Raw genomic sequence first — 25,621 nt, 5'->3', positions numbered from 1 at the left:
CAGCTTGTTTCACAGACTGATATTTTTTTCCCCCTCAGCAGGTGACATTGGCTGTTTAATAATTTTTGTTACAAAGGTCTCTCAAAATCTTTGAATGATAGACATTTTCTTAATGAGGATGTGTTTGCAGTTATACAAAAAATGGAAATGCACAGACTCAGACTCAAGTTGCTCAACTTTATTTGTCATAAAATGGACTTACACTCAAGTTAGATATAACTAGGACTATAAATTATAGTCTTGTTGACAAGGAGCATTTTTTTTGTGTGTGTGACTTTTGTCACACCATTTATAGTCTGTCACTTTTTGAGAATGTGTGTGGCCATTTGCTCCCATAGCAATGCTTAAACATGACAATAACTGATTTAATTTGGCGAACAAAAACCATGTGGCCGCCCTTTTACATGTATACGCACAGCTTCAGTCATAAAGTTAAATTACTATTATTACATATACTTATATACTTCTTTCAGATAATTATAATAAATGATAAAGTAGAATGATAAAGGATAATGATGGTACACACACACACACACACACACACAGACACACAGGACTAACACAATTTTTTATTATAGTAAACCAATCTAATTTAATTTGTGTTTCTAAATGAAACATCCAAGAAGTAATCAAATTCGCTGGGACAAATGCTAAAATACATACATAGGAGAAATCAACGTCTCGAAAATAGATTAATACCCAAATAGTGTTGCTGGATTGTGATAATACATAACACAACAACCTCTTTTTGTTATTAATATGTTTTCTATTACTACAAGTAAGCCTGCCAGATGCGAAAGACAAGGAATAAACGGATAACTCACTCAAAACCCCAGAGATAGGGGTGGGTAATTTACTTACTAACGTCAACGGGTGGAGAGGAAAAAGTATGAACGGGTTAAATTTGAGTCATACTCGTCTTTGCAAAATAAGTGAAAAATTCCTCCGCCACTGCAAGAAAAAAAATATTGGCACAAAATCGAGCCTTCTTTCAGAACCCGCTCAAAACTAAATGAATTCATATTCAACTATTACACTCTACAAATATTTGAAATGATTTACAGGAAGCAAATTTTTGAGGAGCTCGTTATTTATAGACGCATCACAGACTATAGATCCATCAGTATGAGGCTGGCGGAAGAACATTTCCGTCAGTGACTTCATTGGCTAGGACGACAAGAAGAGAGAAGTTCACAAAGTTTGGTCACAGCGCAACTACGAGAAGAAAAAACTTTCTAAGGAAGGCAGTAAACGGATTTATGTGACCAAACGAGACATTCTAACAGGCTAAAAGAGCTCCTCTATCAAGTATAAGCCGTTTAAGTTACCTACTTTAAGAACATTTTGAGATTGGTCACGTTACGTTACACTTTAACCTGACGGAGCACAGCCTCGCGCTGGCGGCTCTATGTGGATTTTACTCAAAATATGGGCCAATTACCCGGTGTCTCTTCGGGCAAAGTGATCCTTATCGTTATTTGCTGCCTTAAAGTATCATATGGTAAGTACTTTAATAGCTCATATTTCAGAACACATTTCTAAAAGAGGCATTTGCCTTCAGTACGCTTTTGAACGGCGGTGTGTAACATCAGAGTTCACGTTTCGGTTCTCCACGGCCTTGAATGGCGTGTTCACGTTATTTAAACGCACGAAAATAAATAAATGTATAAGTTATTTATTTATATATTTTGAGTAAACATTTAAAAAGTCCAGAGAATTTTTTTTTTCTCCTGAGGGGTACACTCGTGTTTCACACATCTGCCCAGATGTGAGAGAGTCTGAGGGGATGAAATCTGCAGCGGCTTTCAGTATGTGAGTGAAGAATTCAAAATGGACACGTATGAGGGGAAAAGATGGACCTTTCTTTGGGTTTTCAACGCCTAGTCGAATAAACCACTTTTATTTTTCTTTAAGAGTAAGGAGGAAATCTCTTTACTCGTTGTTTTAAGGTATGTGTGTTGTGGAGTGTGAAGTTTCCAGAAAAATGAAGTTGAATGATGGTTTGTGTATTTGTTGTATTTCTCAGTTCAGCAGTACTGAAGAGTTTTCCATCTGACGGCTGTTTGTTTATGCTTAGCAGCTCGTCTCAGCGGGTTTCAGAAACAAAGGGTGCCAGTTGTTGCATTAGAGACCTGTTCGGAGAAATAAGGTCACATATGACTTCCATTCCACATGCAAGTCTGACACAATCCCTCCAGATAGAGGAGCCTCACAAAAGAAAACAAGACAATGTAACGACTGCTGGCTCGGCAAGAAGAGGGAGGAATGCTGCTGTTGGTGTTTCACATTCCTCTCTCTTTCCCTCTCTTATTTTTCTCGATTTCTTCCCCTCTCATACACACACACACACACACATTTCCCTGTGGATGCATTCGTTTTCACAATGATGCAGCTCGCCCATTGTGTCCCACAGATGATGTTTCTCCTTGTTTCCCTGTATTGAGTATCATTCCTTGGGGTGGGATTGATTTCGCTTTTCTTTCTTTCCCCGCCTTGCATGTCGCCTTAGTTGTGTAGGTTGTTTCAAGTTGCATGTATTTGCTCACATAGCGCGTGCAATAAGAATTTGTCCCATTGTTCCCGCCTGCGAGTGGCATGCATGGTGACCGGCCACGGTTCTGACCCGCTGCTGCTCTCTGGTGTGAAATGTGATTTATCTTCAGCAAACTCCCACTTCTCAGTACACAACGGGACGGTTATGAAATGGCCCACGGTCATGCATATCTCAGGGATGCCCACATCCAACCAGCTGGTGCGGTGGAGGTCTTGACCGGGTCACTGGAAGGTGCTTCATTGTGTTATTTTGACATTTAGAAATTATTCTTCATTTAGGTTAAGTGAGTGTACATTTGTGTACTTGTATTTCTTATTTTGGTTTAGTTTTCACTTAGTGCCCAATGAAGCGCACACTACAAGACTGAAGAATGTTGCTCATTCACTCTCTTGCTGATTTATTGGCTGTTGTGTCGCTTTAAAACATAAGGTGACAATTTTAAGAGAAAAGAAACCAGGGAATGATCAGAGAAGCCTTTCACTTCCCATCTGTGGACTACAACGCACTGAGTTCCTTATAATTAAATCTCCACAATTGAGATGTCACCCCTTTTTTCCTCTTAGACTTTAGGAGAATGCAGCGGGAGGCCAGAAAGGAGTGAGACACTCAAGCTTGTTAAATGCGTGGATTAAAACCACTGAGAAGGTTAACAAATGAAGTGGGAATTAAGACGTTCTGCATTCCTACCACACTGCAATACGCTCGGCCTGGCACCAGCCACACAGACACAGTGCCAGCGTGTTCATGTCTGTGTAAAAGCTTCACAGGCTTGACCTGTCAACTATATTCCATGTCATGCAGCATCATTTCCTTCTTAGTATTGCTGACTGTGTGTCAGACATTTTTGATGTTAGTTATTTAGTATCAGCCTAATCTACAGTGAGTTTGTGATTTAAGGATTAATATGGCCAATGTTAATAAACTGATATAAAATTGCATGTTATATTGTCTAAATTAAAAATAAAACACTAAAAACTTTTAAATGCTGAAAATATATTATGACAAATATAGTAGTATCATGAAGTATTATTATAATTTTGAATAATTGTTTTCTAATTTAGTGGATTTTATAATATACTTCCTGTGATGGTAAAGTTGAATTTTCAGCAGCCATAACTCTAGTTTTCAGTGTCATTATGATGATTCAGAAATCATTCTTATATGCTGATTTGGTGCTTACATATCTTATTATTATCAGTGTTGAAAAAAGTTGTGTTGCTCAACATGATGGAACTGTGACAAATTTTTTCATCAGACCCTGATAAAGATATATCTTTTATTTGAGATAGGAATGCTTTTGACCAATTTTATGTGCCCTTGCTGAATAGAAGTATTAATTTCATTAAAAAAACCAAAACTTTTTGAACAATAGTGTATGTAATATCAACCAATACAATGAATAAAGCAAAATCTGTTTTATCAGGCAATAACCAATCCCTAATTTCTACTTGTGATATTCATTATGCTTTTTTTGTGTGTGCGTGAACTGATGTGAAAGTCTTTCTGATTGTTAGCATACAGCCAGTTTTCAGAACAGTTTCACTGGAATGTTGTTGCTTTGAGAATTATCAGGTTTCCTCCCAAACTAGACACAGCCTGTCATTAAACAATCAGGGTGCCTTTTAGCCCCACATGACGTGCAGATTTAATGAGTGCCACTGAAAACCTCCCTTCGTTCTTATGTTATCAAATCTGTATGCAATTACGCCCCCTGTCTCATTACAGATGGCTTCAGGAAGGGTTTATTGTTTGTTTCCATGTCAACGTTTAACAGAATAGAGAGCGCTTGGTGTATATACAGCAATGCCAGGAAATGGGGTTACTTCCTCACTCAGCGTGAACAACTTCCTTCTGCTGTCCAGCATGGATGCGGGCCAATGCCGACAAATCTCTTCTGACTCTCTCTCTCGCTCACTTGCTCTATTGAGTACTTTCAACCAAGCCCTGTCAGACTCTCATAATTACTTCCCCATCTCTCTCAACAGCTATTAGCACTAGTAGAGAGCAGGAGAGAGAGACACACACGAGCAGAGATGTCCCTTGGGCTCTGGGTTTGGTCGCGGGGATGAGGCAGTGCTTTGAAACAAGCAAGGCTTACAGCTGCGAACCAGCTGCTCCGTGCAAGAGCTCCGACACACTCATGCAGCCTGATCAGTGTCAGGAAGGAGGAGAAACAGACTGTGTTTGAAACACTCCTTGACCTTATTAGAGCTCTTTGCATGACTACACCTATAGCTCATAATTAGGATTAAGGTTTTGAATGAACACCTAAAAGTAAATATTAAACTTTGTCACAAAACCTATGGACATGAATGAATGATACCTCAGATCGCGTGGCTTGTTTTAAAAGAGGTGTGCTATTACTTTTTGAGTGTACAATTTTCACTTAGTGGAAGATAAACTGATTTTGAATTGTTTTTTTGTGTTGCTGCTTGTCAAAGGCTGATCAGAAGTGACCAGCACTTATGTCTGTTTGATACAGAGTTGCATGAACCATGTATTTCATGTGTTTTTGTGGGCGTAGTGGTGGGCGGCTCTTTATATCACAGCTGTTTTATGTATTTAAGACTAATTTCCCACATCTCAGCAAAGCCTAAGATCTAATTCAAGACAGATTTTGTGTTGAAAGCAGTTTTTATAAGTCACTGAATGTAGTTTAGAAAGTCCCTGATCCCATTCCTGCGTTTGTGGGGATAAAAAGTCATGGGACTGCTTTTTATTGAAGGCAGGTTTGAGTTGGCTTCAGAACGTACACCCAAGTGTTCAGTGCCAGTAAACACAGACACAGACATACACCCCTAATACTGATGCACAGTTTTTGCATGTGTACTTAAATTGGTTGTGTTTAGATGTATTGCAACTGATTTTATAACCGGCTGAGAAAACGTCACGCTTTCACATCTGGTCACGTTACTGTTGTAGCCCCATCTGAAAGAGAGACAGACAATGAGAAACACAGACTACAGACAAGGAAAAAGTATGTGAGTTCATGATGTAGAAAGACCAAGAGAAAGTTGAAAATTATGTGGTGAGAATGCTGGCAGAACTGAGCTTGTATTGTGTTACGGTTTCCTGGAATGTCTGTTCTGTGTTGGACCTCCAAACCTTAATGTGGTCATCCATCCATTAGGGCTGTGCGATTATGGACAATAAAAACTATCATGATTCCTTTGATCAGTTTTGCGATTTTGATTTTAATCACGATTTTGACACAGACATGCTTTACATTCATAAATGCATTCAGTGTGAATTTGAAACATATTCATATACCAAAAGAAAACCAAGTAGAGCTTTATCAGAAAGCTGTAACATGCCTATAGAACAGACACGAGGCAGAATAATCACTACATACATAAAGGTGTAGCAAAATGTCTCTAGAACGGACAAAAAATAAATAAAATCCCGTGTCCAGGGATTGTTTTGGCATGAATTGGTTATATAGCTCTTTGTGGCGGTGCCCCAGGTGTCAAAATAGATTTGTTGCACCATGTTCACATGTACTCTGCAGTGTAGAAGCAGGATGGACTCATTTTGCTTTCGCACAGGACACGTTTGCAGTCCGCTCCTGATCCGCGGCTGTTTACCACAAACAAAACATTTATCCGTTATTAAGATTTCAAATCCAAACATTGTTTCTGAAGATGCTTTTTCAGCATTGTGATTCTCTTATCACAGTACAGTAATACAATCTTTCACATTTAAACTCAATAAATATAACCTTGTTTTTTTTTGTGCCATCTATTATTGCCTTGTTTATCTAAAAGTACACGTTTCCTTGTTTTAAATCTAGCCAAAAATCCATGTTTTGGTTGTGAAAGCGTAGACTTTCATTATATGCATTTATTGTTTAAATTTTTACAGTGAACAATTTGCTGTCACTTTAATTCAGCGTGTGCAGCACAGCAGAAATAGACTGTGCGTAAATGATCGCTGCATAACTGCTGCAGATTCACTGCTCCTGGAGTGCACTGCCGGACCGCAACCGTGTGCATTGTGATCCGTTAACATGGGTGTAGATAAAAATATGCACCGCATACGCACCACAGAAGGAGTGTGTGAACCTGCCATTACGTCATTGTGCATGGCCTGTTCTGTTCTCGCGCTCCATTTAGGCACGCTGCATTCTGATTCAGATATTGCCGGAGTTCGGGGGCATGGAAAATCATGCTATAAATCGATTTAGAAATTGTCTACTCTAAAAACAAGATGATATGATGATTTTGCTTAATTGCACAGCCCTACTGTCCATCCATCTCAAAGCGGACACAGTGGTTGATGTTATCCTTTTAATTTTTTAAAGATTTATTTTTTGCCTTTATTTTAGACTGGAAGTTGGGCTGGGCGATATATCAAACGATATGATCATGCACATCTAGTTAGTAAATCTGGTTCTGTGATTACCGCTAAATCACCATCACCTGCTTTTAAATGGAGTGGCATTTAATAGACAGAGCCATAGATCACCGAGCCATTGCTACGCAATATCGCGTTCATTATCCAAGGCGATTCATCTGGGATAATGAACGCGATATTGCGTACCAGATTTACTGACTAGATGCGCATATTCATATCATTAGATATATCGCCTAGCCCTAACTGGTAGCAAAGTGGGGTGGGGGATGGGGGGTATAGGACCGAGGAAGGTCTGCAAGCCTGAACTCGAACTCAGGACACCCAAAGCACTCAAAATATTTTTTTCTTTTAACATTAAAATAAATTATACTTCGTTTATACAATTTCAACTTTTGTATTTATTTATTTGTTTATTTATTTTTGCAGTGCTGATTTAAACAGCATGTTGTGCTTTATTTTTTTGACTTTGCATGGTAAAATCCTTTTGGATTTAGATTCAAGCTTTATCTTACCTTCAATATAGTCATAAAAAAAACAGACAACTTTTCCCATTGCATTGCATCTTGTGTTATTTTTAGCTCCTTTCCATGAGCAATATGTTAGTAAGATTGTGTCAAGTTAAAAATAGTCTGACTTTTAAAGCATGTCTCAAGACCCCTGCATTCTGTTCCATTTTGTTGCGCTCCGAAGGCATGTTATGTAAACACCGCCTAAGAAATGCAACCATTTGGGATCAGGTGCACCCAAAACCAAAGTGAACCTAAAACTACATTTGCTTGAAAATATATAGCCCAGTTTACCACTTTGTTGCGGTCTATCTGTTCGTTAGATTATTCCTGAAACACCCAATCATTCATTTCTGAAAGATCTAGGTTAGTCGAGTTTAACAGAACGGGAAAGGAAGATACGTTTGTTTTTAACAAACGAGTACGAATTGCTTCTCTTAATTATTCCACTTATCACCCTCCCACTTCTTTCTTTATTGGGTACTTTTCCTCTTTTTCTCATGTTGTCCTCACATTTGCCCCTGGCTCCATTCCTTCACACCTCAGGGACAGAGCTCTGGCCTCATGACTGGAAAAACGAAGACCAAATATTTAGCAGTTGGTTAATCACAGCAGGGTTACTCTAAACAGAGTTTGTGTGAAAGTTTTGGCTGTTGCTTGCTTTTGAGAAAAATCATGATAAACAGTGAATTTGGCTTGTGTAGATCACATGCCCATACAGAGACTTTTAAAGCCCATATGCAGTGTCCTCAATTAGGAATAGTTCCCTCCTGTCTATCTGATCACTGCTCATTAGGTGGTTCAGAGTAGAGCTAGGTCAGATCAGTGATGTGGTGAATCAGGTTGACTCCAAGCCAAAATGCTAATCGCAGCAGGTGTGCAGACTTTTAATGAAGTGCCTGGTTTATGTTTTGCAGATCCTGGATTTAGAAGTGCATGAGACTTAAAAACGTCTCTTCAGTATGTTTAGAAGTGAAGAGGAGTTAAAAAGTGTTCATTTGCGAAAGCCTGTCCAAAAATCCTTTGAGAACTTCCCCTCTGGCAGTTTGATGAAACATTAGGGGAGCTTGTCAGACCAGTCAGGGCTGAGCCTTTTGCTCTCTGTGCAAACCTCACCCTTTGCTTGTGTCTCTCAGTCATCTACATTCTCTCGCTTTGTCTTCATCATGTTTGCCCATGAGACTTTGTGACCACACTCTTAAAAAATAAAGGTTGTCACAATACCATCAATTCAGAAGTCAGCAATACCGGTTCAGTTACACAACTGTTGATCCCGATTTTAATACCACAGAAAAACATATATGCTTATGAACACACACATTAATTTAATTAATGTTAAATATTAGTAGAACAAACTAATTAAATTAGAATGATGGTACAAAGGCGAGCATATCTAAATTAAGTAACCAACGATTGCTGCAAGTTTTTCAAGTTACAGTTCATTCAAGCATGCATAAATTGAACAAAATGTTCTAAAGGTTTCTAAAATTTTCTAACAAGATAGTTGGAACCCAAAAATTACTTTCTTTTTTATGTGTAAATATTTTTAAATCATTGGTTATAATAATAATTTAGACCCCATTGACTTATTGGACTCATTGAATGGACAAAACAATTCATATTATTCATATAAGAGTAACTTATTTTATGTTCCACAGAAGAAAGAAAGTCAAACAGGTTTGAAACAACAAAAGGATAAGAATATTAAACGGGTCCTATGATGTGATTACATTTTTTTTTTTTACAAAACTCATTGGAGTGTTACAAGCTCTTGGTGCATAAACAAGATCTGTAAAGTTGCAAAGACTAAAATCTCAAATTCAAAGAGATATTCTCTATCAAAGTCAAGATACAACCACACCCCCCAAAACGGCTCGTTCTAACATGCCCCCACATGTCTAGGTCACTATGTGGGAAGATTTGCATAACGCTGCCCAAATGTTCACACAAAGAAATTATGAGTTGTAACTTTTATTCTCGCTATTGCCGCCGCTGCCATGTTGTGGAAAAGCTGTGTTTCGTTGTGAAAATGGAGCTACTTTGTTTGGCTTCCAAAAGAGGACACAACTAGAAATCAGTGGTTAAGTTGTATTTACACTGTTTCAGAACTGTTCAAATCAAATATTCAGATGTGTGCAACGTACTTTATAGAGGACTTTTTCCTGGGAAACTAAACTACGAATCTGGCTGTTCTGACTTACAGACAGACTGCAAGTACGTTTACATATTTAAATAATTTGCCACTGATGAATAAATGTGAGTTTTGAGCAATGTAGAGTAGTGATTGTTTTGTGTCATTTCTCCGATCACAAATGCAGACATGATTTTATGCAACGCAACACGTAAAAGACAGTATAATTCATTATAATCAGTAATTAAGTCCCCACTGGATGCAACAAATGCCTTGTTTGTAATGGGTTTTATTGTTTTTGTCTTGTCTTGCCAGTATGGTAAGGGGTGTAACATTTCCTTCACTTGCTTGAGGCATTCGGCCACAATGCACTGGATAGCTGGCCAATCAGAGCATACCTTGATTTTTAGAATGATGAGGTTTGTAAAAAATCTACATGTTTCAGAAAGGCGAGACATAGACGAGAAACAATGATGTACAGTATGTGGAAAATAATGTGTTTTTTAAGCTTAAACCCATTTCATTACACCAAATACACAAAATAATGTTCTTTTTAGCAACATGATATGACCCCTTTAAGTCAGAATTGAAATTTTGGGGTGAACTATACTTTTAAACTGATGTATTATATTACAAGAATGGCTGTCATCAGTGAACATAAAAGCCTACCAGTGTAATTCCTCTAAGACTTTTATTGCTGGGTTGTTGTTGAAAATGATAACATGTTTACAGCTTATTGACTTAACTTTGCAGTAGTACTTAGCAGTAGTAGCTTACATGCTTGTTTATATCAAAAGGTGTCTTTAAGTGGCTTGTTTGACTTTACAAATTAAGATGTATTAAGATATAAAGCACATATTAAGAGTGTTTTTGAATTTAATTAGATCTGACAGCTACAGCTAGCATTTTTAAAGAAGCATACAGGCAACTCAGGACAAACAGACAAAATACATATATAGACGAACAGACAAAAATAAGATTTATTTTCGAAAGGTGCTGCAATGGATTTTTTTTAAAGAACCTTTATTTTTAAGAGTGCATTTATAAAGCAGTGCTTGGTTTCCCAGTCTCTCTCTCATTCTTTTCTCCATTATTGCCTCTTGCCATCTTGAGCACACTTGACTCCTGCTCTTGTCTTCTATTCTTCCCTCTCATATCTCCAGCACTCCAGTTCCCCTCCCCTTGGCTCTTAAATCTCTGTGAAAGCATAATTTCACACTCAGCTTAGCCACTTCTCCCAAATATTTCCCACCATAGTTGCTGCCAAAAAGGGGTGCAACCAAACGCCTTCTCCAGTTGCAGGCTTTGACCTCACAGGGCATTAAATGCTGGGCACGACACAGTGCGTATAGAATGTATTCATCCTGCTTGGACTTTTTCATGTTTTCTTGTCTTACAGCATTTGAATCACAGTGAACTTAATTTGGCATCGTGATCTCGCTGATGAAAAGAAAAGACACTTTAATGTCGAGCATAAAGCCATTCTTAGACAAAGTAATCTATAATTTATTTGATTAGTATTCACTACCTTTAATATGTGTTTAAATCATCATGGGTGCAGTCAGATAGTGTTGGTTTTGATGTCACATGATTAATTAAATGGAGACTGTCTGTGTGTAGACACAGGGTTTTAGTTGATTGTAGTACAGTATATATACTCCTGTATATGGATGATCCAGCTAATGAAAAGTCAGCATTAAGGCACACCATGCTCCATTAAAGATAAAAAGACACTAAGCAACTCTGTGAAACAGTAATTGAAAAACAGCAAGCAGGGGATGGATACAGGAGAATCAGTAGTCAAAACTCTAATAGAGAGTAACAAAGAGAAAGCTGCTGTTCAGATGTCATATGACATCTCAGCTGCAGAAATCATGTGGGAGAGTCTGAGTTTCGAAGCTGAGCCAAACATGGTGCGTGATTAGAAAAATGCTATATGCAGTGCAGCAGTGACAGCCTCATTCTGTAGAGAATGAGATGCTTTTCCCCAGAAGGTATTTGACAGTAGTGGCGGCACCAACACCTGATGTGGTACCACTGAATATTACATGTTTTGTTTGCAATGCACATTTCACCGTAGTGTGACTTGGGGTAGCTTGAAATGGAGTGTGATTTCAAATTTATTTTAATTAACAAAAAACTAAAAGTATGTAAAAATTGTAACACCTTAATTTTAATAGTATAATTAAATGTTCTGAATTAAGACTCTACTTTTATTAACTTAGACATTGGTCTGGTTGAAACAGACATATGTTTATCCTATATACTTAGAGAATAATAAGTGTTGCTGAGAATGTCAGCTAGCATGTCTGAGAAATCTGTGCCAAACTCAAATGCTTCATACTGGATCTCAAAGCACTGTTTAGTAAACGCACCGGCTGTTAATTCTCTCTGCGCCGAGCTGGTAAATGGTCCATGTGGCATGGTTCAAATGAGTAGTGCCGTTTCGTTCCACTTAATACTGTGGTTGCCATTTAATGCTTCTCGTATGCAACAGAAATGGCAGCGGGTTATCAGTTAGGCAAACTGGAAGTGGCACCACGACTTCTAACAAAATTTAACAGGCAAAAAGTTGTGGTGTAGAGCCCTGTTGAACAAAGGGAGAAACCTACAGGGAAACCTGATGAAGAAGTTTTATTTTACAACGAGAGTTCAGGTAGAGGTAGAACTAAATGATGGCAGGGCTGGGCGATATGGGCAAAAATCATATATTTGTATTTTTTGGCTGATTTGCGATTACCTAATATGTATGTATCTCGGTATTTTCTTTTTTTGTATTTAGACTAAAAAAAATCGGTATTTAATGTCCATTTATTTCACTTACCGCCCAATACTGTCCAACAAAACAATACATATTAAAGGCTATGAAGTTAATGTAATCATGTAAGCCTTTATATTATTTGCAAAAAAAGGGTTAAAATCACATCTCATCATAAAACTGTAACATTACAATCTAAAAAAAAACATAAGACTTTTAAAACAGAAGTTAAATTCACTAAACTAAAAATGAAAATAAATGAGGACAAAAGCAATGGTTTGTGTGAGACTTTTGTTTATTCCATTGCAGTCTCTGTACAGTCAGTGCTATCATAAAAAAATAGACTTACTTGTGTGATTATAATTATAGTGCTTCTATTTAATTGAGCTCTGTCTGTTTGGTGTCCATGCGGGAGACTATGCTCATTCACTGAGGTTTAGCAGAGAATCACAGAACAGAGGGCTCATGCACTTCTGACAGAAAAAAATACATTTTTCCATGGCTTTCTAACATTTACAGATGGAGGATATACCTGTGATATGTAAGTTATGCATTCAAGAAGACAGCATATCTCAAATGCATTAAGCAGTGTGATTAGCCTGTCTCAGTCAGAGGTCAGAGGCCTTTCTATCTGAGCATATGACTGGCTGAGCTGCTTAAACTACTGCGAAACAAAACTATAAACTATGTCTTACCAGTTTTTAAAGGCCTTAATATAAAGATTGTCACATTAAGAAATAATTTGATTGTGTCCTCGCTATATTTTTAGATTTGCAGATGAATCCTTATGTTGATGTCAAACACTCATATCAATATGATGTAATAGAAGAAGAATGTACACATATGAATTGCATATGATATGACAAATCTTTCTTAAACAATTTGTATTCTTCATATATCTTCATAAATTTATTGACAAAATTTATAATATCAAGTAAATTGAAAATTGAGGATTCAGTTCATATTTGTTCATTCAATTTCTTGAGTGCTCCTGCTAAACACCTACTGTACCTGAAAATAAAACACTGTTTTATTTGTATATTATGTCTGTTTGTAATGTGTATCTTTGTTCCTATTTTTTAATAACAAAGATAAAATAATGACCAAAGATTTTAAATCTTATGACCACTTTTGGCCTAAATATCCACCATTCTTTTTTTTATATTTTGTTACCATGAAAAGCTTTGCCTTTATAATAGGGGAATTAGTTTTGCTATACTGCTCAGACAAAATGGTAATAGAAACATGACAAAGTCCTGATAAAATCGTGACTTGTGATATTAAAAAAATTATAATAATAAATAAATATTTATGTTATTTTTGCCATATCTTAGTAGAAGGTAATATTGAACTTTTGCAGAGTAAACATCATCATGTTTTTGAGGAGGTGTGCGCATGATTACACAGTATGCCAATGTGCTTAATATAGTTTATTGGTTAACACTAGTGGATCTCAACTGACTTATTTGGTGGTTTAAGGTGTTGTTTCTATCTGCACCATGCCGGTTGTTTAGCCTAATAAAAATGTGAATTGACAAGATGACCACATCCACCACTTTTTTTACCTCCTTTTTCTGACTTTAAAGGGTTTATTTTTGATGATGTAATGCTGTGTGTCGAGCCACTAGTATGTTTGGTACAGTATATGGTGTGATGAGCATGACTTTTCTCTGAGTTTTATGATCAGTAAAACCAGGTTTAAGCCTTAATTTCATCACACAAAGTTCTTGAACATTTTCCACAGTGCTCAAGACTCATTTTAGTCATTTTTGAGTGTTAGGCTTCCAAGTGTTATTAACGATATGTACCCGGGCTCAACGTTAAAGAGCTTTGGGGCCTTTATGTAAAGCCCCGTCTTTAGCGTTTGGCTTCGTGCCCAGACTGAGCTCGCTTTCTCTGCACTTTTGCACATGGGGATATTTTGAGGCCCGGTCAAAGTACAGGAAGTCAGTATTAGCGCTCAATGCACTTCCTGTCTTGAGCTGTAGTACTATGTTACTTAGTGTCAGCGCTACTTTGAAATCATATGACCTGCCACCCAATGTCTTAAAGGGAAGTGTGGGCTAGGGCTCACTTCTATTTGCAGAAATGAATTTGACTTTTCGGTAAACCAGCCTAATATGTATAAATCAAGTGTTTCAAGGTTTTAAGATTTAGCCTGAACAGAATCTTTGATATAAACCAGAAACATTTACACATTTGAAATGTTTGTTGGATTGACTTTGTTTGGTTATATTACAGCCAGATGTTCATATGCATCATTGTGACATCCAGACCTGTGACGTGTGATTAGATGCTTCCTGTATTTTGAGAGGAAACGAGTGAAAGTATCTGATCATTTAGGAAATTCCATCTTGAATGCATTTAGCACATTTGTCACCGTATAGCGTCAAAGTTTTTTTTTCTTTACCTTTGTTGCTCTTCCACTTTGTCTCTCACCTCTTTCCCCTAACAACTCCACTCTCTGTACTGTTTGTATCAAAGGGAGTGGTGTATGTACACTCTACTGCAACTTTTCCTTTGCTTTGTGTCGTCATTTTTTTTTTGACATCCTGACAATGTGAAGCAGGTTTCACTTTTTTTTTACTAAAATACTAAACTAGTTAGCCTGACTGTGTGAATTAGAAATTAAGTATTAAATGTGATAATTTTTTTTTCATATCAGTATGATTAGGTCAGTGTTTAAAGCTTATAATATAAAAAAAAAAAATGGGGGCCAGTTAAAAAATTAAACTCGTTATGCACGTTTCAAAAGCACTAAATCATACACATTTCCTGCTGTACATTTAAAATGGAGATCTGAACAAAATTTGGGAGGAGCTACTTAATGTAACCTTGTCAATCATCATGCAAAGAGATTACATCTTTGTTTATCATTACTGTCATTACATCTCCTCAACTCCAGGTTTATGTTTACCACTAATTAGGGTTGGGAATTGTTAGAAATTTTCCGGTTGCAATTCTGGTTCCATTAAAATCATTAAACAACTATTGAAAAAATAGTGGTCAGGAAAAATGCACAATACTCAATACTTAGTACTCTTTATTACTTACTGTCAACTTAATTTAAAGGTTGGCCATGTATATTAAATATATTACAGTATTCAAATTTTCAGGTTCCAATTCTGATTCTTAAAAACTATTATTATGTGTTTTTTTTTTTTTTTTTTACCATTTTACCTAGTGTTGTTGGAAGGTAGTAAGAAATGTTGAGCAATTCTAGTCAATCAATCACATGTGCTTCAAAGTTGATGTTTTTTACACTATCAATAACATTTTGCTTTTCAAGCACGAATAAGCTGGTTGGCCAAATAGTCCCTTGAGGGCTGAGACACTTGTTAATTTCCCTAAGTTAATAAACTATAAACTTTATACTTATAACCATGTATACACACTCTACATAAAGCCCCTATTTTAAAAATAATAATGCAGTCAGGGGATGGTGTGATGCAATGAGTGGTTTCCACATTTTTAAACTAATAAAATGGATGAAAATAAAAATTTTCTATCACTTATCACTCTTGAAATGACCTGTACACTAAATAATCCATCCCTCATACTTGCATAACAATAGTAATATTATACAATTATTTCACATTTTAAAATGGTTGTGTTCTATGTTAATATATTTAAGATAAACTTTATTCAAATGAAGGCAAATCTGAATTTTCAGCATCATTACTCCAGTCTTCAGTGTCGCATGATCTTTCAGAAGTCATTCTAATATGCTGATTTGGTGCTTGATATATGTTTCTTAAGATTTCTTATATTTTCTGATACTGTTGCAAACTTATTCTTTGAAAAGCTTTTATTTTAGGGTTGTTTCATTTTTAAGAATTTTGACTAATTAATACAATCATTTAAACAGTTTAAAAAGTAATTTAGTTATTTTCAGTAATTTATCAAAATAAAAAATAAAAGGGTTTGCTGCATGGTTAAAATATGCTATGCGTATACATTTTTATGTTTTTTAGAGAAAAAACTAGTTGCATGTAATAAGTTGCATTTTATTATTCCGTTCATAAATCGGCCTAATAAACTGTTAACATAGCTAGGCTATTTTAGTTACCCTCACTCTGCAGCAAGTCTTTTCTTATAACAGTGAAAAGAACAAGAAAAATAGATGGGCCTTTCAGAAGTTATAGCAATATAAATGACAAGCCAAAACAAATTCATTTAATCACCAAGTGTTTCTGTATTCGTGATATTTGAATGCCAAATTATTTATTATCTAGCCTACTTCACTCGCATTACAATATCCATGTAAATCTAAATGTTTTGCATAGTGTTGTCAAAAGGACCGTGATACCATTCAGTACTGAAATTTAACAACTATTTCCCACTTTTTTTATTTTTTTCAAGATAAGTGCACTGTTAAGCAGATTCTTAAATATCGCTGATTTGTCATAGTTTCCATGTGCTCAACAGATATTTCTGTGATTGGCTTCAGTGCTCATCGCTTCATGCTCTTCTCCGAATGCTCACACAGAAACACACGAGAGTGTTTAAAAGCTGCGTCTATCAGCAGATATTGTACATTTGTATGATTTTCAATACATATCTTGATATGTTTGCATTTGCATTTAAATAATAAAAAAAATGATTTTCTTTTGCCCATTAAAAATAATATTAATAATAATAATTTAGATTAAACAGCTAATTTAAGCAGTAAAGAAAAATCTAGACCAAGGATCACTTGCTGCTTTTTATTAAATGAACACATGTAGGCCTGTATGTAAGTAGTGCAAAACAAGTACAGAAAGTACATTCTTTCAACTTTTTTAGTGCATGAAATTTACAATTTAAACTATGCAACTGGGGGAAGTAGCTAAACTGGGATAAAGATTTTATGAAAAAAAAAAATTACAAGTTTTTTTTTAGCTAAGAACACAAGTCTGTCAAATGTCTGCGGTTTTAAGAGAAGCTCTGTGGCACAAAACTGTTACCACTGACCCTCTCGGATGGGGATCTAGTTGCTGAAGCACATAGCTATCTATATATAATATATAATATATTCATATATATATATATATGTATGTATATGTATATATATATTTATATATATATGTATGTATGTATGTATGTATATATATATATATATATATATTTATATATGTATGTATGTATGTATGTATGTGTATATATATATATATATATATATATATATATATATATATATATATATATATATATATATATATATATATATATATACCAATCGCAAACAATACGGTCGAGATCTCATGACAGAACACATACCAGCTGAACGACACTTTCATTAGATCACTAATCTCCAGCTTGTTAGTGTTTTCAGATCATCGTTGGCATTCCTTCCGCAAGATTACTTAAAATAAGCAAACACCGGGCAGAAACTGTATCCTTGTAACGGCGAAGCTCTGATTTGCGGATTTAAACTCTTATTTAGCAACCGCTCTCATGAAAGCTCTCGTAGTAGAGGTGTGTAAAGCAGACCGCGGTTACATGTTCCTTTTTTGGACATTCGTGTTCTTTTGGGAAAGTTTGCTTGAATTTGAAATATTTTATATTCACCATATTTTCAGATTTTACATTGTCATCAAAATTATTCCGATATTATCACTAATATTTGATATATCGCCCAGCCCTACTGAATGGTACCTCAGTCGGTACTTTTGACAACACTATTTTTGTGTAACATCATGGCGGTACGGTGATGACACTTAAGTGTTTTTTTTTTTGTCTCCATATGTTTGACTGACTGTATTTTATTATGATAATAAGCAGGCTGCATTGTCAAGGTAGCAAAGCTTACATTTGTGTGCGCATTCGGCGCCAGCACAATCACTTTAATTTTTTTAAAATTGGATGCCGTTTTCTGCCGAAATGAAATGAAATAACCGAAATGAACTTGCCTAATTTATGCGTACTTTTATTGGTTCCTTGCACAGCACTTGATGTCATCTCAACTGAGCCAGTCCTGATCTGATGTGTTGATGTTTTTTCACAGCCCTGCAGTGTGTGGACCCTGTGAAGCCCTGTGTCAACAATGCTACCTGTGTGACTTTCAACAATGGAACAGGCTATTGCAGGTAAGACAGGACAACTCTCACATTTAAACTACACTGTCTGAAGCTCATTTAGAAGCAGAACAAACAGCGGCGAGACTGTTTTGCACAAAGCTGCGTTGCCTAACTTCATTATTTTCACAGAAATAATGAAATTGGGTCACCCTAAGTATTTAATATTGCCAGATCCGCTCTCCTGACAGAGTTGGAGTCCTCCCACGGTACACTGAGAAGTGTGGGTCTTAATGATTGCGTTTTTTTGTGGTGCTTTTAAAACTGTCTGTGAGTGTAGGAAAAACTATGCAAAGTGGATTCAAAGAAGTCGAGTAACAGTTGGAGTGGAAAAACTTTAAAATGCATCCAATTCTTGTGGTTGCAGAGTTTAAAATACACACACACACACACACAAGTTTCCTTCACTGTTAAATGCTGGTTCCTTTGCTGTTGTTCGTTGAACGTTGCTTGTGGCAGCTTGTAATTGTGCTTTTTATGCCGTATGATTGAGGGTTACATTTATTGCTTTGCCCAAAATAAACACTTGCTAACAAACCTATCATGTTACATTTCTATGGGCTGTGAAACACAGACGGACTGTTTTCCCATCATTGAATGAATCCTCTTCATACAGTCCATAGCCATGGAAACATATTTCACAAATTCCGCAAGTCTTACCTTGACAATATTTTGCACTTTGGGTTTGGGTTACAGTAAATACATTCCAACTGCTGCATCTTCAGTCTTAACAACATGCAAATAAAGAAATTGAAACCACATCTGATGGTAAAGCTCGGTCTTGCGGTAAATCAGGACAGGAATGCACAGAAAGCTTACCTCAGTGCCACATTGAAGACACAATTTTCAAAAATGATTTGAGACATAAGTTCAGTTCATACTAGGAATTTTTTGGCTTCTATGGAATGAAGTCATGTTTCCCAGAGTCAGTAATTTTGCAACCAAAAGTTGCGACCTTGTGAATTTTCACAACAATTATTGCCAGGAAAGCGGATGAGTCATGCCTTTAGCACAGGTTCAGATTGGGTAAGATAGACAAAATAAAACCACAGACTTATCACACTCGTTGTTCAAATAAATAATCCTCCACATCTACTTGAGACAGACTTTTGTGTGTCTGCTTTAGTGTTTTTGGAGAGGTAACAATATTTGGTGTGTTTGGAGAAAAGCCCTTTTATTGATCTTAAATCTTTATGGAGGTTTCAGTTGTGTATTTATGGAGTTTTATTCAAGTTTTATTAACTTTTATATGGTTACTTTGAATTTTCAGTTGTTTTATTATTCAAATTTGTATTGATTTGTGAAATTAATTGTGATATCATAGCCCAGAAATCATCATTTAGAAAGGTTATTTGCCTTTTGACTGTAGAATTTTGATTATATCTTGGGAAGTCAGAAAACCGTTTTTGCTTCATCACCATATTGTGTATTTATATTATTTTTTTTGTTAATTTGATTCTTGAATCAGTTTTATTTTAGTATTATGTATACTGTTATATTATATAATATAATTTTTTTAAATGTGTTTTCAGTTTTCATTTTGGTTTTAGTTTAATATATTTTTAAATTGTGCTTTTGTTATTTTCATTAGGCTTGTTTTTTTTGCATCTATAAAAAACTTTTCAATATTTTTTAAGTTAAGCTTTTTATGTTTTTCAGGTTTTTTTTGTTTTTTTTTCATAAATATAAACCCATAAAACAATTAAACATAAAAATGAATATTAACCTTATTGTGATGTATTAACAGCAATCTCAAAATTATAATACATTTTCAATACTGTACATTAAAATGTTGTGACATCTGAATTCATTTATAGGTTTTAAAATGATTGGATTTTGTCTTTTATTCTTAAATTTTGACAAAAAAATAAATTCAGTATAGGCTATTTTTTTAGTAGCAGCCATAACATGACCATAATTATCAGCATGTTGGGGATTTTGATTGCGCTCCTAAACTCTAGAGGAGATACTGTTATACAGCGTACGTTTGTCAGTAGTATTTGTTGAGATTTAGGAGATGACAACAATAGCATTAATTCTCCATTTAATGTCTTTACTGTAAACAGATCTTACTCATGCTGTAAAGGTGAAAGGTGTTTGTGAAAGAGATAAGATGAAACAAGAAGCCGGTGTAGTATCATTTGCGTTATCGTGATTTGTTACGCTAGAAAATTCCACAAAGTTTTTATGTTCTGCCAGGGAACTTTCTGGTGTGAAAACCAGAATCTGACCTTCCCATGCTGACAGGAATCAGGCACACCGGTCGCCACCGGATCCGACAGCTTTAGACTCTCTACAGCTCAAATTCTTGAATGCTATGAAAGTTCATCTCGGCTTGACTTTACTCGAGAATGCAGGCTTTCAGTGACTTGAAATGGCTGCCTGGGTGTGCGTGCAATCTCAAAATGGAACAGGCTGACACAAGGTACTCTCAGGAGTTACTAATACATTCTGTGTAGGTGAGGTGACACCCGAGAACCAAAGTCAACAAGGTTTTTTTTTTCCCTCTGCCACTGAGAGCTCGGTACAGGAAGAGCAGTGTGACAGAGGTTGGCAGAGCAGGGTGTGTGTGTGTGTGTGTGTGTGTGTGTGTGTGCGAGTGGTCAGACCGGTGCGTCTACAAGCCTCCAGCCAGGGTGTGAGAACTAAGCTGTGTGTCACCTGTGTGTCTGTCATTTTTTTGTATGTTTTGTGTGCGCATGTGCACATATGTCTGGTTTCATATGTGCCTGTGTGTGCGTCATTGCACTTGAAAGCCTGTGTATGGTGTAGGAGAGAGACACGTGAGGAAGCCTGCAGGATTTCCACTGCAGTGTCAGTTTCAGAGCACACTACCTGTAGAACAAAGAAAAGAAGTGGTTCACCAAAACCTGACTTCATGGTGAAGTAATGATGCAGATCAGTGGGTTTATGTAGAGTTCTTCAGCTACTGTGATTTATTTTCTTTATTTTTTTTTAACTGACAGACAGTTTGTTTTAAAATTTGTCCTCTTTAACAATAAAATAGTTGCATTCAACAGTTTTTGTCAAAGTCAATTAAATGTTTAATACTTTTATTCAGCAAAAATGTATTGAATTGATCTTGTGACACTGAAGGCTGGAGTAAGTCAGTTCCAACACAGGAATAAATTAGAAAATTAAATTTTATGTAACAGTATTTAACAGTATTACTGTTTTTTGTATTTAATATTAAATAAATGTAGCCTTGGTGAACATAATATACTTTATTAACCTCATTTTCTTTTTTTTTCTTTTTTTGAGCGGTAGTGCATTTTTTGCACACCACTACCTAAAAAAAAAAGTAGTCCAATTCCAGGCCTGACACAAGTCAAGGACTTTGCAACTTGCAAATGGATCTGTGCTTATCTGAGCCAGAGTGAGTGAGTTAGCAGTAAGAGAATTGCTGTGTGTATGTGTGTGTGTGTCTGTGTGTGTCTGTGTGTGTGTGTGTTTTGAGAGCAGAAGTGAGACTGCCTTGAATACCTGAGCCCAGAATCTTATTTTCCTTCTTTCACATCAAACAAGATCTCTTTGTCTTGGCCTGCGTGAGGGGTGCAAACTTATTAATTTTTTACCCCTCACTTCCTCCCCCCCTCCCTTCAGACATTCCTCCCCCTCTCGGTCGGAAGGGAGAGTGGAGTCAGCTTGGCGTTTGTTTGATCTGACAGGTAGTATGTGCCTACGGGGAGAGGATAGCAGTACGGAGATGTCTTTTAGCGCTCAAGAGGGTGAAATCGGAGATGTGTCTGTCTGCTGGTGAGAGATAGAGGAGGTAGAGAGAGAAATTACCCTGTCAATACCTCTCTCTGTCAATCATCTCTCTCTCTTTGTTCCTTTACGATATTTTTTTGGCTTCTTTTTCACTGTTACTTCATCTCTCTCTTTTTTTTTTAAATCTTTGAGCTATATCATCCCTTCTGTTGGTGTATTGTTCAGATTTTTTATTTTACCCTCCTTTCATCCCTGTCCTTCTTTTACCTCTCTCTCTCTCTCTCTCTCTCTCTCTCCTGTCTCTGTGTGCCTACAGGCTGGGCTGATTTGTTTCAAAGTCACATTCAAAGTGTGATGGCCTCAGGAAGAGCGTCTGCCAACCAGAAACTCTAGTCATAAAGAGAGTGAAGGTGCACGTACCCATGTACCCAATTCTGTATAGCACTCAAGCTAAAGTCAACAACTCAGCTGTGTGTGAAGAGTGGCAAGCAGAGGCCGTGATTTACTCAAACACCCCCGCACACACGTTTAGCTAGCTAACCTAAGTGCAGTTTAGATACATTTAGCTGAGCCCATTTATTAGATTAACTGAAAATGTGCATTTTTCAATTTATTGACAAACGGTTTTTGATATAATTTTTTTTTCTTAATTTAAACTAATTTTACCGATGTTTATTTCAAATAATTAAATACATTTGCATTTAAAGTAAAAAAAAAAAAAAAAACATTTATGAATCCTTTTTATGAATCTTTGAGGGCATCTTATAGGGGAGGTTTTATGTGACGTCTGGGAACAATTTTGTCCCCTAAGTGGTGGAGTAAACTTAAACACATGAACATGTAGTTTACAATTATATTTATTCGTTTGGCAGTCATTTTGATCCAAAGCAACTTTGCAGCATTTCTTGTTTACCACTAACTACAGAAGCAGTTAAACAGTTTGTATGCCGTTTCTACTCTCTGCCTAATCTCTAATATCCAAAGGAACTCGCTTGTAAAAAAGAAATTAAGTTCATCACACAGTTAACCTGCTGTCTGTTTCTTTCTCCTTCCTTTTTTTTTTGTCCTACAATGATAGTGTTTATTAAGTGTAGTTTGATTTCCTGTAGTCTGAGGCCTCACTATCTGCGTAAATGTGAATGTGGGTACATGTTTGAACCACACTTCGGTATGAAACACTTTATCATGAGAGAAAGTTTCTCATGCTTGAACAACTGCTTCAGGCCAGAAGGGGCCGTCCCACGTCAAGCTGAACATGAGTCTATTAAAAACATTCACACAAATTTTCACAAATGTTTCCTATCGCTGGAGGCCTCGCATAATAGTGGGAAATGTGGCAACCAGGGCCTAAACCCACGACACACCGTGCTGACAAGTAGAGCTGAGTGACAGGAAGATGACATGATTATGAGAACAATGATACACACACATACACACACAACTTGGGGTGGTAGAATTGCTGAGGTTTTAGGTTACCCAGCATACAGGTTTGGCTGTGATTTCTCTGTCCTCACAGTCATGCTGGGGTGGAAGGAGATCTATAATGATTTAGAATTTGGGTTCCTGACACAAAGGTTGTGAGTTCAATCCATAGCAGAGACTTATCGGGATTATGTCCCTGAGAATGGTACTAAACCCTACGTTGCTCCAGGGGAACCGGCCCTACAATTACAGCACCACAAGGCTCTTGGAATGAGAGCCCTCTGGTAAATGGCACGCAATTAACTAACTAATTATTCTAAGAGTTAGCATTCCATTGCATGAGATTCCTGAAAAGTATCGCTTAGGTGTTTTCCATTTGTGGATACCTGGTGTTTGCTGATCAGAATACAAAACAAATGTTGACATTCTCTCTCACCGAACAAACCAATAAATAAGATTAAGATAAAGTAAACAAACAAAGTAAAATCAGCATGATAAACGTTTCCATCTGTTAAGCTAATGATGGTTAGTCAGCTTTTTTTGGTAAAGCCATCATTTTGTACATGGGTGTGTTGTTGAACCCATGACCTTTAGGGGATATATAAAGACCACCTTTCCTGCCATCTAGAACAAAGACCCCTGGGTAATTGCAGATGATTATCTTTGTGACAGAGGTTGGGGGAAACCGGTGTGAAACATTTTTCTGTTACATCAATAACGTGTTTGATCATGCTAATTTCACAAACTCTTTTTTTTTTTTTTTTTTACTGTTTTATTTTATTTTTCTTTTAAAGGTTAGTTTTTGTTTTTTTTTATAATATTGCAACAATTTAGTTATTTAAATAATAATTTACATTTTTGTATTAAATTTATTTATATATTCTGTTTAAATTGGCCAGCTTAATTTGTGTTCTTTGCACATTGCGACTAAGGATTTGTTCAGCCAAGTTTTGTTAAGTCTAGATTTGTTCAGTGTGTGTTTTGGAACTCAGACTTTAGACTAGCACAATGAAGCTTTTCATCAAAGCACATACGAAAATGGTACAGTAACCGAGTGAAGTGAAAAGAAAGAGACCATAGAAGAGAGCAGGAAAAAAAAGAGCGAGGGAGGAAGTGTATATTAAGGAGGAGTATATAAAGAGCAGAGAACCCTCCCTTCAGTGAGACATGCTGTTTTCAGATCAGATTTATAGCACATATGCACTCATAGTCACGCTCAGTCTCACCACAGCACTTCTGTCTTCTCCACCCTGCCCTCCTTCTGTCCTCCTCTTTTCTTGTCAAAAAAGGGAGAAAGAGAAACAAAACTTCATACTTGATACTTCTTTCTTTCTTTCTTTTCTTTTTCTAGTCCTTCTCTATGGTTCAGCCCTCCCTGTCTGGTTACTTTTTTAATTTTGCACCCATCCCCCTCCCCCTGCCTCCAATCTTTTTCCCTCTATTTTTCCTGCGGTCATTGGGCTTTTTAGTGAAATTTAGAGAAAGCCAAGGAACTAGAGGAGGGCTGCCTGCTTCTATAAATATGTCTGGCTCTTTTCCTCAAGAAAGAATAGAGCAATAATGGAAAATAGCATTTTAAGTTACCTTTTGTGTGCGATGAAAAAAATTCACAATTTCGCCCACTCTTGGTGAAGCCCACCCAACCTTGTGCTGGTTCAGATTAAATAATCTCAGTACCTTGGGGGTGGGGGACAAACTCTAAGGTGATGTTTTTTGCACAAGGAAGTGAGTGGGTTGAATTCAAAATCTTGATAAGGTGCCTTGTATGAAAAAATATGAAGTAGAGAGAGTTTTTCCCCCACCCAATCACCCCAGGCCCCGTGGATGGGACAAGAAGAGGTCAGTGAGCCAGAGAGAGAGGGGCGCTAATATGAACCATCTGTAGAAATCTGACACCTCAGGAGAAAGAGCGAGAACGAAGGGGAGACGGAGGAAGGGAGAGAGAAAAATGCATGAAGGATAACAAAGAAACCTATAGAAGAGTTTAGCTGCTGGAGTCATTATTTTGTTGAGGTTTGCCTTTTTGATTTGCAGACTGTGATTTGTTTATGTTTATATAAATCACAATGACGGTCATAAATAAAGTCACAAAATTGCAAAAACCAGGGCTGGAATACCTGGAACCCTTGG

The 25,621-nt window shown here is 36.6% G+C and overlaps 1 protein-coding gene across 1 annotated transcript in view; it reads left to right on the top strand.

The window, feature by feature from the left end:
* Positions 1-1,147: 1,147 nt before the first annotated feature.
* LOC113107951 (neurogenic locus notch homolog protein 2-like) overlaps positions 1,148-25,621 on the top strand; it is a 48,266-nt gene continuing 23,792 nt past the window's right edge. Inside the window, 2 exon segments of the mRNA XM_026270781.1 lie at positions 1,148-1,501; positions 18,289-18,370. Of these exon segments, the coding sequence (XP_026126566.1) occupies positions 1,429-1,501; positions 18,289-18,370 (155 nt within the window). The 5' untranslated portion in view covers positions 1,148-1,428.

Source organism: Carassius auratus, chromosome 8 (assembly GCF_003368295.1).
Source record: "Carassius auratus strain Wakin chromosome 8, ASM336829v1, whole genome shotgun sequence".
Lineage (NCBI taxonomy): Eukaryota > Metazoa > Chordata > Actinopteri > Cypriniformes > Cyprinidae > Carassius > Carassius auratus.
The sequence above is the reverse complement of the archived record's forward strand: the minus strand, read 5'-3'. Positions and strand labels throughout refer to the sequence as shown.